The sequence below is a fragment of the Dendrobates tinctorius genome, unplaced genomic scaffold (assembly GCF_039654945.1).
Source record: "Dendrobates tinctorius isolate UK_male_01 unplaced genomic scaffold, ASM3965494v1 ptg000011l, whole genome shotgun sequence".
NCBI lineage: Eukaryota > Metazoa > Chordata > Amphibia > Anura > Dendrobatidae > Dendrobates > Dendrobates tinctorius.
This window is the reverse complement of record NW_027361679.1, coordinates 102,702,501-102,725,136: the sequence shown is the minus strand read 5'-3', so window position 1 is coordinate 102,725,136 and position 22,636 is coordinate 102,702,501. Positions and strand designations below refer to the sequence as shown.

The 22,636-nt window shown below is 43.4% G+C and overlaps 1 protein-coding gene across 1 annotated transcript in view; it reads right to left on the bottom strand.

Moving 5' to 3' along the window:
• Positions 1–22,636, bottom strand: part of ATP8B3 (ATPase phospholipid transporting 8B3) — an 807,548-nt gene that overhangs the window by 484,296 nt on the left and 300,616 nt on the right. Inside the window, exon 6 of the mRNA XM_073545649.1 lies at positions 8,678–8,776. Coding sequence (XP_073401750.1) covers positions 8,678–8,776 — 99 coding nt within the window. The remainder of the gene's footprint in view (positions 1–8,677; positions 8,777–22,636) is intronic.

The window sequence follows — 22,636 nt, the reverse complement described above, 5'->3', positions numbered from 1 at the left end:
CTTCTACAACTTTATACAAATTCACACTGGAGTCAATTTCCTACAAACTATTTCTAGATACTCATCAGGCAGATGAAATATTCTCCAATAGCATGGACATTTTCTTGTTTGTCTACCCCAATGAATTTCTAGACAAGCATTGCTGTAGCGCTCAGCGTGTAAGCATTAGCCAGAGCAATTAGGATGAAGTGTGAGGAGGAGGCGGGGACCCTCATGTGCCTTCTCTCTCCTGAATGCTGTTTGCACGATTACATACGGCACCTCATTGTTATTAATGTGTAATGTAATATTTATGCACTGTGATGTCATGTATTTGCCATGGATTGTGTATATGTTTAGGATTAGGGATAGAAGTTAACATAGAGTAATAGCTGGGTTAGAACAAAGAGTGGCACAGTAGAAATACTAGGATAGATAATGGTATTATTTTAGGCACAGGCAGCAAGGAGTTAAGTAGATGGGAGGGGCACAAAGCAGGGAGATATAGGAATGATACTTCCTGGTTCTGTAAGATGCCCGGGCAGTCTGCCCAAGGGCAGAACGCACACAGTGAGATAGTTACAGGCTGTGGGGATAAGTCTGTGGATGGCAGTAAGGGGCCCCCGCTGAAGAACAGTGTAAACGGGCACCAGCTCAACAGGATCATCCCCAGGAAGGATTCGGGGTCTAAGACGGGGCAGGGAGCAGCTGAGATGGCGTTCATGACACCTTTCTCTATTGGAACCGGACAAGGGGCTGACAGGGAGGTGGTGATGCTGAAGGTACAGATGGGACATGGACTGTCCAAATGGAGTGCCCGGAGGGCAGAGGAAGGGAAAGTACAGGAAACGTTGCCCTGTGTGAACTGTCCTGCTGATGTGATGGATGCCTTGCTGTTTAGTAAAGTTCAACTGTTGGAAAAGAACTGTGACTTTGTGGTGTTTCATGGAACCTGGGAGCCAGCGGCTGGAGTAATCCCAGCAGCAGTAGTGAGTACTACACTGCACCCATCTCTCCATGTGCAAGTTGCCGGGGTGTTCACTGACTGTGACTTAGTAAACTCGCCCACGACTACCACCCCATGCCACCTTGTTACAGAAGCACAGAATTGAATGCAGAATTGTGTCTTTCCCTATGAGCTGAAGTAAATTTCTGCAATAATGTCACGGTCACGTGTGTCGGGACGCAGATGATACCGCAAGGCGGACCCATAACACACGTGACCCTGGATACACCGCCTCCAGTGGGGCGCATTTAAATAATAAAACGTGCAGGTGGATACGCCGCCTCCACCTGGCGAATTTAGGTATTACACGTTATACATAATAATCAAATAATAAAGGGGGAACCTGGGAAACTTTAACAATGGTGGGCCCTGCGATAGGGAATGGGGACATGGAGACCTCCTAAGCTCCCCTGAGCCAGTGTCCCTGCACTCCTTACATTCCCTAAACAGGCTCCGCACCTGTCGCCGCACGCGTACCTTAACGCCCTTGCTCACCCTGACCCTAAACCCTCACTAGGGAATGGGTCGGTGCGGAGACTAATCCCACCACTGCACTAATAACACACATGAGGAAAGAGACAATACAGGGGAAAACACCACTTAGCTTTGCTCTGTTGCGTGCGCTCCTAGCAACAGAGCCCTCCACCTGAGTGCATCTTCTCCTCCACCTGGATCCATCACCATAACAGGATCCTTCACCTTAGTGCAGCCTTGGAGCAGAGTCCAACACCAGTTGCAGCTGCTTAGTACCAGAGTCCCAAGGAAGTGTTCAGCTTCTGCCACGAAGTCAAGCATGCTTGAGTCCAGCTCAGCAACCAAGTCCCACATGGTGAGTGCCACTCTCCATAGTAGCCACTCCACCAGCCCATGCAGACACTTCCTGCTGACACCATCACTGCGACTCCACCACGCCATGCCAGCCCTTCGTCCAGACACCATAGCTGACACTCTTCCCCCCTGGCTAAGCTGCGCAGGACTCCTCACCAGCACCATCCTTCCTCCAGGCTCTCCAAAAACAGAGTGAACACAAACTCACAATATCACAGGCAGTGAGTGAACACCCTGAGCACACCTTTATAGGGTGTCACACCTGATCCATAATTAAGTGAACATTAACCTAAACCTAAGGTGCGATACCATTCCCCACCACCGGGCAACTTAGAATGAACGACACCACGTGTGATAATTCTAATGGCCACCGGGGGCTATCATGACACACTTTGGAACCAAAGGAAAAAAGTTCACTTAATGCATTTAATACCGCCAGATCCAACACTGGATCATGACAAATAATATACATTACTGTTGGGCATAAATTACATAGTGAATCTGGTGGGTCACGGTGGCGAAGGCCCTAACATCTTTTATAAAAGTATACTGGTGTAAAGCTGGAAAAGACACAACATTTTTATGCAACTTTACATTTCTCAAAAATAAATGACTATATCATGCCAGCAATCTGGAAGGGAAAGCTATATTGAATTCCCTATACATACAGTGGGTACAGAAAATATTCAGACCCTTTTAAATTTTTCACTCTTTGTTTCATTGCAGCCATTTGGTAAATTCAAAAAAGTTCATTTTTTCTCATCAATGTACACTGACTGAAAAAAAAAAAAGAAACGTAGAAATTTTTGTAACTTTATTAAATATTTAAGTCACATGCTGTCCATTTCATTGTGATCCTCCTTGAGATGATTCTTCTCCTTCATTGGAGTCCAGCTGTGTTTAATTAAACTGATAGGACTTGATTTGTGAAGATACACACCTGTCTATATAATACCTAACAGCTCACAGTGCATGTCAGACCAAATGAGAATCATGAGGTCAAAGGAACTGTCCAAGGAGCTCAGAGACAGAATTGTAGCAAAGCACAGATCTGGCCAAGGTTTCAAAAGAATTTCTGCAGTACTCAAGGTTCCTAAAAGCACAATGGCCTCCATAATCCATAAATGGAAGAAGTTTGGGACCACCAGAAGTCTTTCTAGACCTGGCGTCCAGCTAAACTAAGCAATTGTGGGAGAAGAGCCTTGGTGACAGAGGTAAAGAAGAACCCCAAAATCACTGTTGCTGAGCTCCACAGATGCAGTAGGGAGGTGGGAGAAAGTTCCACAAAGTCAACTATCACTGCAGCCCTCCACGAGTCGGTCCTTTATGGCAGAGAGACCAGACGGAAGCCTTTCCTCAGTGCAATACATTGCCCGCACCGCAATGTTTTACTTGGCGCCCGACTCTCAGCACACCTGCTGGTACCTGGATAGCTGCACTGCAATGCTCTGCCCGGCACACGTCTCCCTGCACGACTGCTAGTACTTGTGAGTCTTTACTGCACCCATCCTGGATCTGTGCTCTGCCGGGAGCCTTTCCCAACAAACTTCCACTCAGCGTGCTCTGACCTGCATGCTCAGTGAGGCTCCCTCGGTCCTCACTGCACCCGACCCTTATCACTGCCGCGTGGCCTATTGCTGCCCAGAGACCATCCAGGAATGAGAGTACTGAGTACTGTGAGGACTTGAACCCAGCAGCTCAGATGCACCAGGCAGCAGCTCTTCCCTTTGAGCTATTTCAGCTTGCTGGACAGTTACTTGATAACCCAGATATTAATACCTGTGTAATTCCCGATTAGCTCGACCCTGTAAGATCCTCATTGGCTCCACCTTGTAAATCTCCTGATTGAACACCCTATTAAAACCTGGCATTGCAATTCCTGCTTTGTGAGATTATTGAGCTCCCAGCCTTTAGTCAAGCTTTCCATTCACCTACTGATCCTTCAACTGTCAGCCGCTCTGCACTTTTGTCACCACAACCCTGACTTGACATGTAATTTGATGTGTCAATAAAACGAACATAATTTATCCCGTGGAGTGCGACCATTTTCTTCTGTTTGGAACTTAAGATTGATTGCTATGAGGTCAAGCACCCGGGAAAAGCCCTGTATGGATCTACTGCTGGCCGAACACCACCTGTGCATGTAAGGTAAAAGCGGTGCCGTCCGCTCTGTATCTCAGTAGTTATATATGATCCTTCAACTATACTGCTGCTCACGTGTACCGACCTCTTGTTATTCCTAAATACGCTACTTCCCGATGCTGACCCTAGTGGTTGCAATACCACTACTACAACCCAGGTTAGTCCATAACATTACCAGTCTAGGATGCCCACTCCTTAATAATGGGAAAAAATGTTTTGTGAGGCCCTCCAATACGTCTCTTCAAAGGGGTATTGGAGTGCTTCCTTCTAATTTTTGGCATTCCTTACACTGAGTGCATATGCCTTACCAGTATGGGAAACCCACTACTTAGTAATGGGGAAAAAATGCTTTTCTGAGGCTCCATTTTCTAGTTGAGGGAACATTTTTGCAAACCAAAAGAGCCAGTGAGATCTATTAGTATATGACCCAGTGCCTTTTTGTGGGCTGTCAGGTGGTCGTGACAGAGGGAGTTCTCACACTGCATATAAGATTGCCCAGTCTGAACAGGAGACTTTGTACAGTAAGTACAGAAGATCCTGGTTTCCTCCATAATAGGCTGAATAGATGCGAAATGCTCTACTATATTCCCCAGCAGGGTTGATAAAATAACAGTCCTTGATGCTGTTACGTTAAACTAATAGCTTTTATTCAGGACTAATTAAATTAATTCTCTGATAATACTGCTCTTATCTGCAATTCATGTAGGGTGTCACTGTAGGGATAGCGTATTACAGGCATCTAGTCAGTGATTATTGCCTTTAAATTATAATCCTTGCTGCTGCAACCTAAAAAAAATATCAAGGTAACATGTATTCTATTCCCTATTAAAACCACTGTTAGTTGTGTTTCGTGTAGGGATAGGTGCTAGGTATTATATGCTGAAAATGAGTGTTCATTCTGGTCACATACATCTCTTCCACATGCCATAACTTGATTGCTTTTTCCGATGCACTCATTGACAGATTCATGTTTTTTACGGTGATATGTATTCAAAATTTCATGCAAGTTGGCAGGGTTGGTGGCATTCCTCCAGAATTTGTTGCGGTCATGTACAAGGAAAAATCTTTTCCGGGCCGATTCAAATCCCTTCTATAGTCTGCAATAATACCACTCTTATCTGCAATTCATCTAGTGTGAAATGTTGCAGTAGGGATAACATATTACATGCATGTAGTCAGGGATTATTGCTTTATAAATTATAATTCTTCCTGCTGCTTTTTTCCATACACTCATTGACAGATTTGTGTTTTTTTCACAGTGATCTGTACTCAGAAATTAATCAAAGCAGGTAAAACAAAATTAACTGATATGTGTCCATTCGCGGTTTCTCTGTAGCATTTGTATGTAAGTGGTAGTGGTGGGAGACTGTATGCTCCTGTAGCTGGAATTACCACTTCTGAACATTCCAGTGCTTTGTGTCCTGCTGGAAGACCCTTGATCTAGGATGCAAACCCAGCTTTCTGAAACTGGACACTACATTGCGACCTAAAATCCTTTGGGGATCTTCATATTTCATGATGCCTTGCACACAGTCAAGGCACCAAGTGCCAGAGGCAGTAGAACAACCCCAAAATATATGTGAACCTCCACCATATTTGACTGTAACTACTGTGCTCTTTTATAGGCCTCATTCCATTTACAGTAAACGGTAGAATGATGTGCTTAACCAAAAAGCTCCATCTTGGTCTCATCTGTCCACAAGATGCCTGCTGGGCCTCTAAAAATAGTGGATGCTGCCTGCTGTCCCTCTATAAATTGTGAGGGCCGCCTGATGGCCCTCAAACAATAGTGACTGCTAGCCCTCTAACAATAGTAAGGGCTGCTCTCTACGAATAGTGAGGGCCGCCTAATGGCCCTAAAAAACAAAAATTGTGACTTTCAGAGTCCATCCTTCATAAATAAAACAGGATGTATCTGGTTATGTCCCACACACCACATGGCCAGTTAAGGTAGTATAATGTTAAAATTACATTTCCTGGTGAATATTTATTTTCACCATTGAAAGCAATGCAAACGTGCAAAAACGCAGCAAAACACGTGTGGAGGAGCATTTTTTTTCTCTTATTTATTTTTCCTTATATACAAGTCATTATCCAGGACAGAATGTTTCTTGACATTTTTTTCCAGTAAAATCCATCTTATCTTCGGTCTTGTATGTTTTATTGTCAGTCCATAAAAGTGGCATAATACTCTGACAACATTGTTCCCAGCAGTGAGCTGAGATTCAGAGATACTTCCAGGTGATCCCCATGCTGTTCCAATGCCATTTCAGCACTGTTTCCATGAATTTGAGCAAATTTTAGATCCCTCTAGACCTGCCGGAAAAATGCTTCAGTTTTCCATTGACTTCCATTATACTTGTTACTCGGGTCGAGCACCCGAACATTACTATTTGATTGACTAGAGTAATGAGCACTCGAGCATTTTAGTGTTCGCTCATCACTAATTACAATATAATTCAGAATGGGACTCCTGAAGTAAAGAATAACTAGGCTAGTTTTATCTCTCTTTGTGTCCATTGAAGAAGTGTATATAGAGATCACAAGTTAATTGATGTATACCTCAATTTGAAGCAAAAAAAGATGTACTAAATGTAAAAAAAAATCCTCAGGGGAAGCACTTCATGCACATAACAAACTAATCCTGCCATTTTATATTTATAACCAGGCGACATCCCACACCACAACACACACTCCCGAAGAAGCAGAGTGAAACACACGTCGGGTTGTAAGGACGCAGTGCCTCAGCTGTTAGTCAAACTTACAGTCTACCTTTTTCCTATTTATTGCATTGTATTTGATGGCTACAACCTGTATACTGGGATTATACTGCACATTCAGCTACCATTATGTGTACAGGTGACCATTTGGCGACTTACCTTTTATCTTTTGATCTTTTCACTACCATTATAATGGACATCTACAGTGTCCTTTGTTCTGCCAGTACCTTTTCAGATTTAGCTTGTTTTTATTTATATTATTTATTAAATAATTAATTTTATTGCTTTGCTGGTTCACTTCTTTTGTCCTGGATACACCTCAACTTGTCTACAGTTCTGGTGTCCCTCATCTTGTATCTAATTACCTATTGAAGGCAAATCTTAATGTTTACTGTATATCTCATTACCTACTAAAAGCACATCCTAATGTTTATTTAGTATCTAATAAACCACTGGATGTTCATTTATAAAAATTTTTGCTGAATTTCAGTTTTTCTTCCCAACTTGCACACTATCTGCATTGAGCTCTCACTGAGCGGTTTATCTATTAGCCTTGAGTTTTCCACTAATAGGGTAATATCACCATCCAGTGTTCCAATATATATTGCATCTCTCATACTGTTTTTGGTCTTAAAAAGAGCTGATAACAATACATTTATATTTTTTACCTGATACAACACCACATCTTAAAAACTATGATGTGATTTCATCCTGTTTATTTAGTATCTAATAACCCACTGCATGTACATTTATTAGAATTTTAGGTGAATTTCATATTTTTTTTCTTCCCCATTTGCACAGAATCTCCATTGAGTTTTCTATTTATAAGACAATTCTACCATCTAGAGTTCAAATAATATACTGCATTTACCATTCTGTTTCGGTCTTGAAAAGAGATGATAACAATAAACTTATTTGCCTGATACAACACCACACCTTAACAACTATGATGTGATCTCAACAAAAATTAGTTTACCAATGTCCTCAAAACTCATTTAGAGACCACACAATTTTGATTCTGAAATGAGGCCTGGTGCCTGTGTAAGGAGATGGCGGGGACCGACAATTGCCTCCTCTCTCCTACACACCGGGTGAAAAACCGGGCAAAGCGCCAGAATTGGCGCATCTAATAGATGTGCCTTTTCTCGTCAGTTGCCGGTTGCTATTTTTAGGCTTGGGGGTCAATATCTATGGCCTCTTACCAGCATGAGAATACCAGCACCCCAGCTTGTTGAAGCTGAGAGCTGAGGGTTGCAGCCCCCAGCTGTGGTTTTGCCTGGCTGGTTATCAAAAATACAGCGGAATCCACGCCGTTTTTTTGTTTAATTATTTATTTACAGCGCCGGAGCCGGCTAATGAATAGTCCTATCAGCCGCCCCTGCTCTCGCTGTTATTTACGGCAGCAGGTGTCGGATGATGGCAACAGTAGACCCATCAGCTGACACCAGTGACTGGGGGTAAACGTTATAAACATTTTGACAGCGTGGGAATAACAGATCTCTGACCGGTGGGGATGATTTCACCGCCGATCAGAGGAGGAGTTTGCCATGCTGTCATGCACACAGCAAACACTGGATGTTCAGGCCCACCATTGAAGTGAATGGAGTCCGGGTTCGGGTCCGGGTCCAGGTACTGTTCTGGTACCCGAACTTTTTGTAATTGTTTGGCCGGACACCAACATCCAGGTGTCCGCGCATCTCTACTCATAAATATGAAGGATTACATGGCAGCAGGATTACTAGTCCTCTAGTGATAATCTGCTCCCAATAAAACAGTAGTTCTATCAAAACTATAGCAAATAGTGACATGTCGCTAGAATCGGGGTCTCTGCCTCTACATGATGCTGCTCTCAGATTACGTGGCCAAAACCTGATGACAGATTATCTTTAAACATTTCTAATATTAATTAGGGTCATTTTTACCTAGGTGTTAACTTTACTAATATTAAATCTGAACATATGCCACAAATGTGATGGTAAGATTTTAAAATCATAGTACTTACAATGTCATCAAGTAGGTCTTTGATCCCTCTTATAACCAGCAGAAAAAGCAAGGGTATCATAATAGCGAACCATGGAAGTGTGGAAATTACAGGAACAGTCTGCAAGTAAGGTAGTAATTTAATATTGTTAGAATATGCAATATAAAGTTAGGTTCTGATCTCTGTTCGGTTTTATTAGGTTTTATAGGAAGCACCAGGTGCGTATCTAGGGGGGGGGGGCAGCCGGGGCAGTTGCCCCGGGCGCAGCCGGCAGCGGGCGCAGTCTGGCCGCCTAATGCAGCAGTCTGCAGTGTCCTCCCTGGCGGCTGCGTTCTGCCGCCCCCCCAGGCTGAGAGGCAGCGGATCTCTGTGTCAGCTGTCACAGCTGACAGCTGGCGCAGACAAGGTGCGCGTGTCGGCTCCCAGGGAACAATTGTACTGGCGTCTATACAGACGCCAGTACAACTGAAGCTCTGACCGCTGGGTCAGAGCAACGTCAGCAGCGTGACAAGTCATGTGATGGGGGTTAATGTGTGGGGTGTTAATGAGTGGGGATGGGGGTTAATCTATGGGGGGGTTAATGAGTGGGGATGGGGGATACTTAATGTGTGGGGGGATTTGGAGTGGGGATGGGGGTTAATGAGTGGGGATGGGGTTAATGTGTGGGGGGATTTGGAGTGGGGGTACATAATGTGTGGGGGGATTTGGGAGTAGGGACGGGGGTTATTGAGTGGGGATGGCGGGTTATTTAATGTGTGGGGGGATTCGGAGTGGGGATGGGGGTTATTTAATGTGTGTGAGGGATTTGGAGTGGGGATGGGGGGTTATTTAATGTGTGTGAGGGATTTGGAGTGGGGATTGGGATTATTTAATGTGTGTGAGGGATTGGGGAAGGGGGATTTGGAGTCGGGATGAGGGGATTTAATGTGTGTGTGGAGATTTGGGGACACAAAATGAAGAGTATGTATGAGGAAACGGTATGGGGGATGGGTGCAGACACAGTATGGGGGTGAGTGAGGGGGATCGGTGCAGACAGTATGGGGAGCGAACGGGTAAATGTATGTGGACACAGTATGGGGAGTGAGGGTGATGGGATGTGTGCAGACACAGTATGGGGAGTCGGGGGTATGTGTGAGCAGACAGTATAGAGAGTGAGGGGGTAAATATATGAGGAAACAGTATGGTGAACAGGTGGGATGTTAAAGGAGACAGTATGAGGAGGGAGGGGAATAGTGTGAGGTGACAGTATATTGCAGATATTTTTATTCCGGAGCATTATAATGACACTTTTATCTTTAAGGGCATTGTGTGGAGATTTGCTGCAGAAGACCGGAGAAGATGGACGTCTGCAGAGACGGCTGTGGATGAGAAAACTCATCATGGGGTCTGGACAAGAAGAAAAGGAGACTGACTCCAGAGACGACATCATCTATAAGGTACCTGGATGTAAATATTATTTGTGATACTGACTAATTCTCATGTTTTTATTTGTTAGGAACATTAAAGGGGTTGTCGAGGTTTGTGCTGAGTCTGCAGTCATTCTATGTGACTGCAGACTTTTGAATTCTCACAGTGCACACTGAACGCTGTCAGGATTCTCTCATGCCGGTAATTTACATACATGTGGTCACATGCTAGCTAGACATTTGTGGCCTCACTCAATGAAAATGAACAGAGCGAGGCCGGGCACGTCTAGTCAGAATGTGGCCAGAAGTATATAAATCACATGCTTGTGCTGACATGACTGTATATCGGCAAGGGAGCATCCTAAATGTGTGCAGTGCATTCAGTGTGAGAATTCAGAAGCTGCAATGTCAGGATTCAGCTCTGCAGGTTCCAGTAGTCATCACATGGACACTTCACTCATATGCGATCTTCATAGTTATGGTCCTGTGACAACGAGCTTCTCTTCCTGCTTTCAGTTTTTTACTGAACGTTGAGAGGATTAGGGAGAGCAGCTCGTGGGTACATGACTAACTGTGCAAGTCGCATATGTACTTGGGGGGGGGGGCGCCGACCCAAATTCTTGCCCCGGGTGCCAGAAAACCTAGATACGCCTCTGGGAAGCACTACCATATATTTCATTTGACAGTACTGTAACGCACATTATTAATTCTTGTAAAACTGCAATGTCTCCTTACACAACGTTATAGGTGCAATTCATCAAAGATTTTATGCCAGAAAATTTGGCATAAAAAGCTTTGAAAATTTGCAACATTTTCGGTCATTCTCCAGTGAGGGCGTCATTAACACTTCTGTGTGCAATGCTAGACTTAAAGGGCTTTTCACAAGAACAAAAGTTAATTTTAATCTTGCAATAATAATAAGTTCCACAATTGGAAGTGTTTAAATTATAGTGTTCCTGTGCTGAGATAATCTTACAAATGTACCCCTGCTGTGTACTGTGTAATGGCTGTGTCTGACCGTGCAAGAACATGGTCTAATCATACCACAGCTCCTCTTCTGAAGCCATCACCATGGCATCCTCTTCCGAAGCCAGCAGCTGACTTCAGCGTGCAAGCGACAGAAGCGCCATGCACCCCCAGTCACGTGCGTGATAACGTCAGTTGCAGGCCTCTAATTGGCCAGCAGCCTGTATTGCCACAGACGGTCCCGACAGGTCTCTACACCACAATACTCTTCAGCTGATTGTGCGTCCGAGGCCATGCTTCTAGTTGAAGTTTGTGCTGGCATCGGTGGGCAGCTGCCCGCACGGTCCTGGTCGTGACCTCTGAGACCGCGATTATTATGCCCCTGCTATGGGGCCTGCTGTAGGTCCCCATGTCTGTTGTGTTAATTTTCTTGTGACATCCAGTCACAGACTGAGCATCACAGGAGACAGTGATTTTGCAATATACAACAACACAATAGAATTGCACTATATTGCACAAGCAATCAAATGATCGCAGGATCAAGTCTGGTGTTGCAGTGGCCATAAAAGCCCGATCTATCAAGGTATAAAATGAATTAACCTGACCAGTAAATGCTGTAAAGAAGAAAAATATCGAAACATTAGAATTTAATTTTTTGGTCACCGAAACACCTCAGAAAATGCACCATGAAGCAATAAAATGTTATTTCTACTCCAAAATGGAATAAATAAAGTTTCTACCTCACCATACAAAAAATAAGCCATAACAGATCCTCCTACATAAAAATACAAAAGTTTTGGGTCTCGGAAAATGGTAGCCCAAATTAAATAAAAAAATTTAATTTTAGAAAGCTCAGAATTTTTTAAGCCTAAAATATAGTAAAAAAACCTTTGCAAATTTTGTGCCACTGGAATTGTAACTGACCTGGAGAGTTATATTGCCAGGTCATTTTTATAACACAAATAATGTAAAAAATAAATCCAGAAAACCATAGCAGAATTGCATTTTCTTTCCACAATTTCACTGCACTTTGCCATTTTCCTTACTCTATATGGTAAAGTGAATGGTGTCCTTTAAAGCTTCGACTCATCCAACAAAAACCATTCATCGATGTTGACAGAAAAATAAAAAACTTATGGCTTTTCCAAAAAGGTTAGAAAAACGAAAACACAGAAATGAAAATCGGCTGCGTCATTAAGGGGTTCATGTGCCATGTCCTTTTTTATCGCAACCTAAGCTGTACACTGCTGTGCATACTGCTGGCTCGCACATTTACTTATGTACTTAATATTATCCTGAGGTATAATAATAGCCATACTTTACTGAGGGGGCCATAATGGGCCTATGACTCTGATCTGATACAGGAACCATCAGTAATCATAAATAGTGGTGAAGTTATCTATAGAGGTACAATGGAGTTCCTGCAGTACCATGAGGACAAAATGTGCCACTGTTCAGTACTCTTACTCTCTGAAGAGGTAATTTGCAAATATAACTTCCCAGAAGAGCATTGCAAGGTTTAACCCCTTAAGGACCAAGCCATTTTGTAGGTTAATGACCAGGCCTTAATTTTGAAATCGGACCACTGTCACTTTATGTGCTTATAACTCTGGAACGCTTCAACGGATCCCGCTGATTCTGACAATGTTTTTTCGTGACATATTGTACTTCATGGTAGTGGTAAAATTTCTTCGATATAACTTGAGTTTATTTATGAAAATAAACAGAATTATGGCGAAAATTTTTAAAATTTTGCAATTTTCAAATTTTTAATTTTTATGCCCTTAAATCAGAGAGATATGTCACAAAAAATAGTTAATAAATAACATTTCCCACATGTCTAGTTTACATCAGCACAATTTTGGAAACAATTTTTTTTTTGTTAGGACGTTATAAGGGTTAAAAGTTGACCACCGATTTCTCATTTTTCCAACAAAATTTACAAAACCATTTTTTTAGGGACCACCTCACATTTGAAGTCACTTTGAGGGGTCAATATGACAGAAAATACCCAAAAGTGACACCACTACAAAAACTGCACTCCTTAACGTGTTCAAAACCACATTCAAGAAGTTTATTAACCCTTTAGGTACTTCACAAGAATTGAAGCAATGTGGAAGGAAAAAATGAACATTTAACTTTTTTTCCCCAAAATTTTTCTTTGGACACATTTTTTTTTATTTTGTCAAGGGTTTCAGGAGAAAATGAACCAAAATATTTATTGTGCAATTTCTCCTGAGTACACCGATATCCCATGTGAGTAGGAAGACCAATCTTTAGGTGCACAGCAGTGCTCAGAAGGGAAGGAGCATTATTTGAGATTTTGAATGTCAAATTGGCTGGAATCGAGAGCGGACGCCATGTCTCGTTTGGAGAGACCCTGATGTGCCTAAACAGTGGAAACCCCCCATAAGTGATGCCATTTTGGAAGCTAGACCACCCAAGGAACTTATCTAAATGTGTGGTGAGCACTTTGAACCCCCAAGGGCTTCACAGAAGGTTATAACGTAGAGCCATAAAATTAAAAAATCATATTTTTTCCACAAAAATGATCTTTTCACCCCCAATTTTTATTTTCCCAAGGATAACAGTACCCCAAAAGTTATTGAGCAATTTGTCCTGAGCACACTGATACCCCATATGTGGGGGTAAACCACTGTGTGGGTGCATGGCAGAGCTCAGATGGGAAGAAGCGCTGTTTGACTTTTTCAACCTAAAATTTGCTGGAATTGAGATCGGACGCCATGTCGCGTTTAACGAGCCCCTGATGTGCCTAAACAGTGGAAACCCCCCACAAGTGACACCATTTTGGAAGCTAGACCCCCCAAGGAGCTTCTCTAGATATATGATGAGTACACTGAACCCCCAAGTGCTTCACAGAAGTTTATGACGTAGAGCCGTGAAAATAAAATCATATTTTTTTTCCACAAAAATGATCTTTTTGCCCTTAAATATTTATTTCGACAAGGGTAACAGAAGAAATAGGACCCCAAAAGTTGTTGTGCAATATGTTCTGAGTAGGCTGATACCCCATATGTGGGGTGGAACCACTGTTTGGGCGCATGGCAGGGCTCAGAAGGGAAGGAGTGCCGTTTTGGAATGCAGACTTTGATGGAGTGGTCTGCAGGCGTCATGTTGCATTTGCAGAGCCCCAATGTGCCTAAACAGTGGAAACCCCCACAAGTGACCCCATTTTGGAAACTAGACCCCCCAAGGAGCTTATCTAGATGTGTGGTGAGCACACTAAACCCCCAAGTGCTTCTCAGAAGGTTATAACGTAGATCCGTGAAAATAAAAAAAAATCATTTTTTCCACAAAAATGATATTTTTTCCCTCAAATTTTTATGTTCACAAGGATAACAGGACAAATTGCACAACAACTTTGGGGGTCTAAATTCTCCTGAGTATGCTGATACCCCATATGTGGGGGGGAACCATTGTGATCGCTTTACTGCGATTCTTGGGAGGCAGAATGCACAAATCCACAAATGGTGAAGAATTGGTTTTATTTTTTACGCCGTTCCTCGTGCGGTATAAGTGATTAGGCGACTTTATTCTTCGGGTCAGTGCGATTACAGTGATACCAGATTTATATCCTTTTTTCATGTTTAGCTTCTGTCACACACTAAAAGACGCTTTTTTTGGAAGAAATTTTTGCATCGCCGTATTTTAAAAGCTATGATTTTTCTATATTTTGGCAGACAGAGTCAGGTGCAGGCTTGTTTTTTGCGGGACAAGCTGACATTTTCATTGGTACCATTTTCGGGCACATAACCATTTTTGATCGCTTTCTATTCCAATTTTTGTGGAGGCAGAATGAACAAAAACTAGCAATACAGGAATCGTTTGTTTTTTGTTTTTTTTTCTCCATTCCGCGTGTGGTAAAATTAGTATGGCAGATTTATTCTTCGGGTCACTACGATAACAGCGATACCTCATTTATATTTTTTTTATGTTTTGGTGTTTTTTACACAATAAAAACTTTTTTAAGAATAATAATTATTTTTGTATATTTTTGTATCGCTTTATTCTGCGATATTCTTTATTTTTTAATTTTTTCGCTGATGGAGCTGTATGATGGCTTGGTTTTTGCGGAACAAGATGACATTTTCAGCGGTATCATGTTTATTTATATCCATCTTTTTGATCGCATGTTATTGCACTTTGTATAATTTGCTACTTTATGTTGCTTTTTTTACGGCATTCACTGAAGGGCTTAACTAGGGTGATACTTTTATAGATGGGATTTTTCCGGACGCGGCAATACCAAACATGAGTGTTTTTTTTTGTTTATTTTATTTTTTATTAGGGAATTTATAGGGGATTTTTTTATTATTTTAATATTTTTTTTAAAAAATGTGTTTTTTTTATCTTGTCACTTTATGGGACTTTCACTTTCATTTCAGGTATAATTCATTGCAATGCTCCAGGATAGCACTGCAATGCATTATACCCTATGGAGAAAGCTGCTGATACCATGCAGTGAGCATGGTCTCAGCAGCTTTCCGTAGCTGAATGACCCGGAGGTTGTCATGACAACCCCTGGGTCATCATGGCACAGGTCGAGCCCCGCGATTACATTGCAGGGATGCTGACCTGAGTCAGAGGGAGTCCCCTATCCTCTGCCTCCCCCCCGAACACTGCGATCGCGCTCCTGGCTGTCAGTGCAGGAAGCTCAGCCACTGCAGTGCCGAGCTCCTGCACTTATCGGGCAGGAGATGCTGAAATTTCAGCATCTCCTGCCCGATCGCTGCTGTGTTTGGTCAGTCAGATTGACTGATCAATTACAGCGCTCGGGGTGCAGGGACCGACTGCAAGGGTCATAGACAGCTGTCGGCACTGAACTGTCACTGCGTGTTTACATGCAGTGACAGTTCAAAGGCATGACATGCACAGTCCGTCCTGGTGCGGTAAGTTACAACCGCCCATGACTGACTGTGCACGTCTATGGACGTTAAGGGGTTAAACGTCTCCTCACATTGACATTCCAGGCTTGGCACTAACAACAATAAGAATTGTTACCCCTTTGATCTCGGTCAAACGCCTCTCACCCAGGCAAACTGAATCTCACACAGGCAAACTGAATCTCACACTTTGCACTGATGAGGGGCATCACGCCGAAACACAATGTCTGGAAATTGATATTCTGGTTTGGCTTTTATCCTAAGTCATGTGGCAAGGCTCGATAAAGAGTCGATACTGACTTTTATGATTGCTATTTCCAATACGTAGCACTAGAGTTGTAGTCCTCTTCCTCTGTGAAGAGGTAATTTGCATACTGTTTACTATATGTTGGCTGCATTGTGGCTTTATGTAAGCTTTTGAAAAATAATGCCAAAAACATTGAAATGGCCAATACAACCTAAAAAGGGCCTGGGCGGTAGACTGATACATTTAACTACTGTATCTTCATAGAGTGAAACAAACTGCAAAAGCTGTGGGTATGTCTTTGGATCCAAGTTCTTGTAATCGGTTGGTGTTTGAGCATTTTGGACCCAACAGTCACACATATAAGCTATGTTGTGGTTAGACATAAATGTCATTTATGAGAAAATACTATGTTAGCATACATTAGAAGGCCTTGTTGTTTCCAGCGCATCCCACAGAACCTTAGTCAGATGGAAATTCCGAGAATATGGTGTCCTTTTTATACACTGTGTGTTTAATCATCTTCCTAACAAAACAAGCATTAAGGGGGTTGTCCACTACTTTTACACACTTTCTTAATGGGAACAGAGGAATGTAGGTGATTGGACTGGAACACCCCTTTAATGCCTCCTCCCCTTTTAGAGCTTTCATGTAAATATGCTATTCTGTTCCGGTACTGCTACACGGCTGTGTATTACCGACTGTCTTATTGGTATTGCCACATGATGTGTTACTATATTGTATAAACTGTAAGATATACTTTATTATGACTATTGTATTATATTATGTTGTATGCCATTGTAATATGTTCTTTATAGCTTAGGGTAAGTCAGTGCATCCGTGGGGTTCAATAGATGAGGGCACTTGTAGTATATACGATTCATAGAATGGATAAGCGTAGTTCTGGAACGCACCACTACATGGGGGCATACTAGTGGGCCTTATTAGGTATAGCTGTTAGGAAATTTGATTAGGGTTAACTGCAGGAGGAGCTGCTATGGGTTAAGCTAGTGTAGGTTGTAGGAATTAGTCAGAAGGGCGAGCACACCCGAGAGGTCCACAAGGGATCTAAGCCCAGGACAACATAGCAGCTACGCAACGTTATTTAAGTGAAGCACGGGCACAGTCAGACTGGTGCTGGATAAGACTGGAGCACCCGGGGAAGTTACAGTTCACGTCAGCAGCAGGAACGGAGAAGGAAACATGGTCCAAAAGTCATGCAGGGTGCAGAATGTTCATGATGTGGCAGATTCTCAACAGGGCTGAAGCTGGCAAGTTCGGGGTGAAACAGATGAGCGGGATCCCCTATGTACTGAGGTCCTACAGTAGTGAAGCTGCGGTACTGCCAAGGGCACTACTACTCCGTAATGTACGTGAGGGCAAAGAAAGTTAGAAAGGGAAAGTGCAGGAGGAATGCTGTGTGGACTGCGATGTAACTGATGTGTCCAGAACCATTAAAGAAGGACATAAAACCGTTGAGCATCAGAACCGGTATCTGTGTCCGTTATTTCTTGTACATGCACTGGGAACAAGTGTGCAGAAGCTGGATCGCACCGCAGTGGAATCCCTGACCGTGGACCAGGAGCAGGAACAGGTACACCGGTAAATGCTGAAGATTTTCCTGTGGGAAGAGGTCAGGACACCAGAGCCCCGGTGTCCTTGGCTGCGACTACCGTCCTGCCCTCCTCTTACAGTAGTACAAACGTGAGATTAAGATACTTATGAGTCAATTTTTCTTTCAGCTTGATTGGAATTTCAATGTAACTCTGATCACAGTGATGCCCCGCGAGGTGATGAAGCCACAAGTAGGGCTGGGGACAGTAACAGCAGAACAAATGAAATGTGCCGACCAGAAGGTCTTGGTGTCCAAAGACAACTGACTACATCTGTTAATGGAAGGGCTGCTCAACTCCCTTTCTTTGGCAGCCACACAGCGGTACGCCTTGTAGTTGAGGGCCAGAAAGAGCATGTGCTCCAGTGGATGGAAAGCGCTGCATCAAGTGGCCTCTCCTCATCTTCCTCCACCTTTACATCACACACAGTACAATCCTGAGAGGTGTGGCGCCCAAATCACCTTTGTTTCCCCCTTGTTTCCCCTGCATTAAAAATTTCCAAATGTCCAACTGACTGTGGGGAACCTCAGACAGGCAATTCTGCAGAGCTGTTCACACATTCTATTCCATGGGCATCAGAGGTCTGCTCCGGAGAATCACAGAATCAAGAGGATGGAAGCATCTGCCCAAAATTATTTCATTTTGGATCTGGGGCCGGACAAAGTAGTGTCCAAGCAGAATCCAGACCCTCGTCACCAGACTGTTGTGAGTTCATTCCCCTTCACCGTCGATGTCTGATGAACTCCCTCTTCTGGTGAAGGAAGGTAGTGAGGCTGATTACCAAACACCTGATCTGGTAGATGATGACTGGGTAACAGGAAATTCTGACTGGATATAAGGCAGCCGACGCCCTTCTGAGTCGCTGGTGATTTCTCTGCTGGATTCTTGGAGACCAGTCTGATTCCTGCTTCCCAAAGATAAGTTTTTGCTCTGCTAATTTTGTTTTGTTTACCTTGTTTTTTGGAGTTCAGCCATCCCCAGTCGGGGGTGTGCCGAGTTCCATTTTTGTCTCTGATCAGTTTTTCTCTTTGCTCTGTCTTCAGAATTTACCTGAGTGCTGATATAGTCTTTTTGAAGTCCTAGCGACTTCAGGGCCTGTTTTTCCTATCAGACGGTTGGGACATTTTTTGGTAAGGTTTTTTGCGGATTGCAGACAGCAGCTTTTCTATCCTGTCCTTTTTAGTTAGCTTGGGCCCCATTGTTTGCTCAACCTATCTTTCTATCTGTGTTAGTGTTTTCATCTTGCTTCACCGTCATTATATGTTGGGGGCTGCCTATTGCTTTGGGGTCTGCTCTGGGGCAGTTTAGATTTCCCCTTTCTTTCTCTAGGCCTATTTAGTTCTCCGGCTGTGATCGAGGGGTCTAGGGCATCGTAGGAACCCCCCACGGCTACTGTTAGTTGTTGTGGATAGGATCAGGGGTCTGCAATCCAATAGCTACCAACCTCTCCGGTTTTCTGGACTTAGCTTGTATTTTTGTTTTTTCCTCCTTCGGTGACTCATTCATAACACCAGACGTTAACCACCAAGTGTGGAGGTGATCCAGATGAGACTCAGATAACAGAGGCGCGCACGGACTGTACTGTTGTGTCAGGGCAGGAAGAGGAGGAGGGTGACTTGCAGGGGGAGGAGTGTGAGTACAGAGAGGATGACAATGAGATTGTAGATCCCACATGATGTGAACACAGAGGTACACAGCTGAGTAGCTCAGCAGAGGAGGTGGAGGAGAAGGAAGATGAGCAGGTTACGTTGCGACTTCCCAAACAGACATGAAGTGATGCAACCACGACAAGTATTGCATCCTCAGCCCCAGCTCTGGCTGTGTCCAGCACCTGTCGCAAATGCTCAGTTTGCAGTGGCGGCAATGGTTGCCTAGCCTGGGCCTTTTTTGAGACCAAAGCATGACCCAACATTTGTTATCTGTCAAATTTGCCAAAAAAGCTCAGTAGAAGAAAAAATTGCAATAATTTGACAACTACATGCATGAACTGCCACATCCACGATCAACATGCCTTCGAGTGGGAATCTGACTGTGCTAAAATGTGGACTAGGGGGCCTTGACAACCACCAGCCATCCTATCAAACCCATCTGCTGTTTTTTCCTCCTCCGTCACCATTCCAAGTCTTCTCACACAGGTCTCCGGCCGCCAAAACTACAATTGTTTACACACCACAGTCGGGGTGAGTGAGTGCCAATCAGCTGTTATGGAGGTAGACATGACTGCTGCTTTTGTGTCACCTAGCACAACACATCTTTCCCAATCCACCATAATATCTCCTCCTGCCCTCACTCACAGTCCAGTAATTTGTCCTGTTCTCCATACCCTGCACTCTAACATAGCGGACAGCCCTCGGTCCCACAGTTGTGGTCACATAAAATAATGTTTTCTCCTACACATGGCAAAGCTAAGAGCTTGAACAAAACCATCCCCAATCTGTTGGCGATGGAAATGCTGCCTTTCCACCTGGTGGAAACACACGGCTTCAGAATGTTGATGGCCGTTGCAATCCTCTAGTACCAGTTGCCCAGTCGCCATTACTTCTCTAAAAAAGTTGTGCCTGCGCTACACCAGAATGTCGCCGATGTTCAGGTCTAAGGGCACTATGACGTCACGATTGTGCACCCTCTGCCTGAACAGTCACAGTGCAGAAAGTCAGAAGACACCGATGCTGAGGAGTCCAGAGCAGAGCAGCGGCAAGCAAGGAGAGTTGAGTATTTCATTTTTTTAATGTTTTGAGCATCTTTTGGGACCAATTACAAATGGAGCATCTAATGGGGCCAATTACATATTGAGCATTTTATGGGGCCAACTACATATGAAGCATTATATGGGGCCCACTATATATTGAACATCTTATGGGGCCAATAACCTATGGAGCATCTTATGGGGCCAATTACCTATGAACCAGTATATGGGGCCCATTATATATGAAGCTTCTTCTGGAGCCAATTATATATGGAGCATCTTATGTAGCTAGTTACACAAGGAGCATCTTATGGGCCCATCATATATGGAGCATCTTATGGGGCCAATTATATATGAAGCATTAATGGGGCTAATTATATAAAAAGCATTACATGGGGTCCATTCTGTTTGGAACAATATATGGGGCCCATCATATACTGTATGGAGCACTATATGGGGCAAATCAAATACTGTATGGAACATTATATGCTGCCTATTCTGTATGGAGCATTATATGGGGCCCACCCATTTTGTATGGAGCAATATATATGGTCCATCATATACTGTATGGATTATTCCCATAGTCCTAACTTGAGGAGGCAAAAAAACACTTCAATGATACATGATAAGCATAATCTATTATGGTAAGGTGCCATATAGATGAAGAAGTGAGAGGGAACAAAAGAGTATTTAAAAGAATATCTTTATTAAGTAACAATGTTAAAACACCAATTAAAAAGACAGGGCAAAAAAGGGCCTCCAAAATGGTGGGGAAATCAATCAGCGGCAAATGGTAATAAAGTGCACAGTGAAATATAATACAAGCACCCTGAGAAAAAAGGGGCAAGGGGATTATCATCATCAGCAGCAGCAGCCGCCCATCAGTGCACAGCCTTATAGCACCAGTCTCAGAGTATGGACTTTGTCTCTTCTCTCCCCTCTCCTAAGGCAGCTATGAATATTGCTCTGGCTAAAATTAGCAACAATAAGCACATATTTTGCGGTTGCTGAGTCCCTATATGGCTTGCCCTATTTAGGTAATTAGGGGTTTCTTTTGCTAGGTTCCTTTTTTCTCAGGGTGCTTGTATTATATTTCACCTAGCACTTTATTACCATTTGCTGCTGATTGATTTCCCCACTATTTTAGAGGTCCTTCTTTTGCCCTGTCTTTTTAATTGGTGTTTTAACATTGATACTTAATAAAGATATTCTTTTATATATGCTTTTGTTACCTCTCACTTCTTCATCTATAAGGCACCTTACCATAATAGATTATGTTTATCATATACTGTGTGGAGCATTATATGGGGCTCATTATTCTGGATGGAGCATTATATGGGGCTCACTATACTGTATGGAGCAATATATGGGCTCATTATTTTGCATGGAGCATTATATGGGGTCCATTATTTGGTATGGAGCTAAATATATGGGGATCATTATTCTGTATGTAGCACTATGTGGTGCCCAGTGTACTATATGGAGCACTATATTGGGTTCATTATTCTGTATGGGACAATATATGGGGCTCATTTTACTGTATGGAGCAATATGTGGGGCTCATTCTGAATGGAACAATATATGGATCTCATTATACTGTATGGAGCTTAATAAGGGGCTCATTATACTGTATGGAGTGTTAGGGTTGCGGATCGCACTAAATATAAAGTATGGGAAAGTGCGATCGCAACCCGGGGTCCACTGTGCAGAGATGGTATACTGCTGCTAGGTAATGGTGGAGTCTTACCTGAACACCGGCGGGTAACCACTGACCCGGTGCGAGAACTTCTCAGGCAGCGGGAGGTGGGATAAAGTCGAGGCAGGGATGGCAGTGGACACATGGGAGACATCCTCTGTGGCTGCCTGAACAGCAACTGCGGAAAGATCCACAGCTGAGGTTGAGCGCTCGATAGCCGCCAACCTGCCCTCCAGCTGCTGGATGTACCGCTGCAGTCGCTGTTCGCGTGCCATTACTAGCCAGACCCTGGCACTAGTATAATGTTTGGGTTGCGGATCCACTAAATATAAAGTATGGGAAAGTGCGATCGCAACCCGGGGTCCACCGTGCAGAGATGGTATACTGCTGCTAGGTAATGGCGGAGTTCTACCTGAACACCGGCGGGTAACCACTGACCCGGTGCATATACTGTAGGAGCGAACT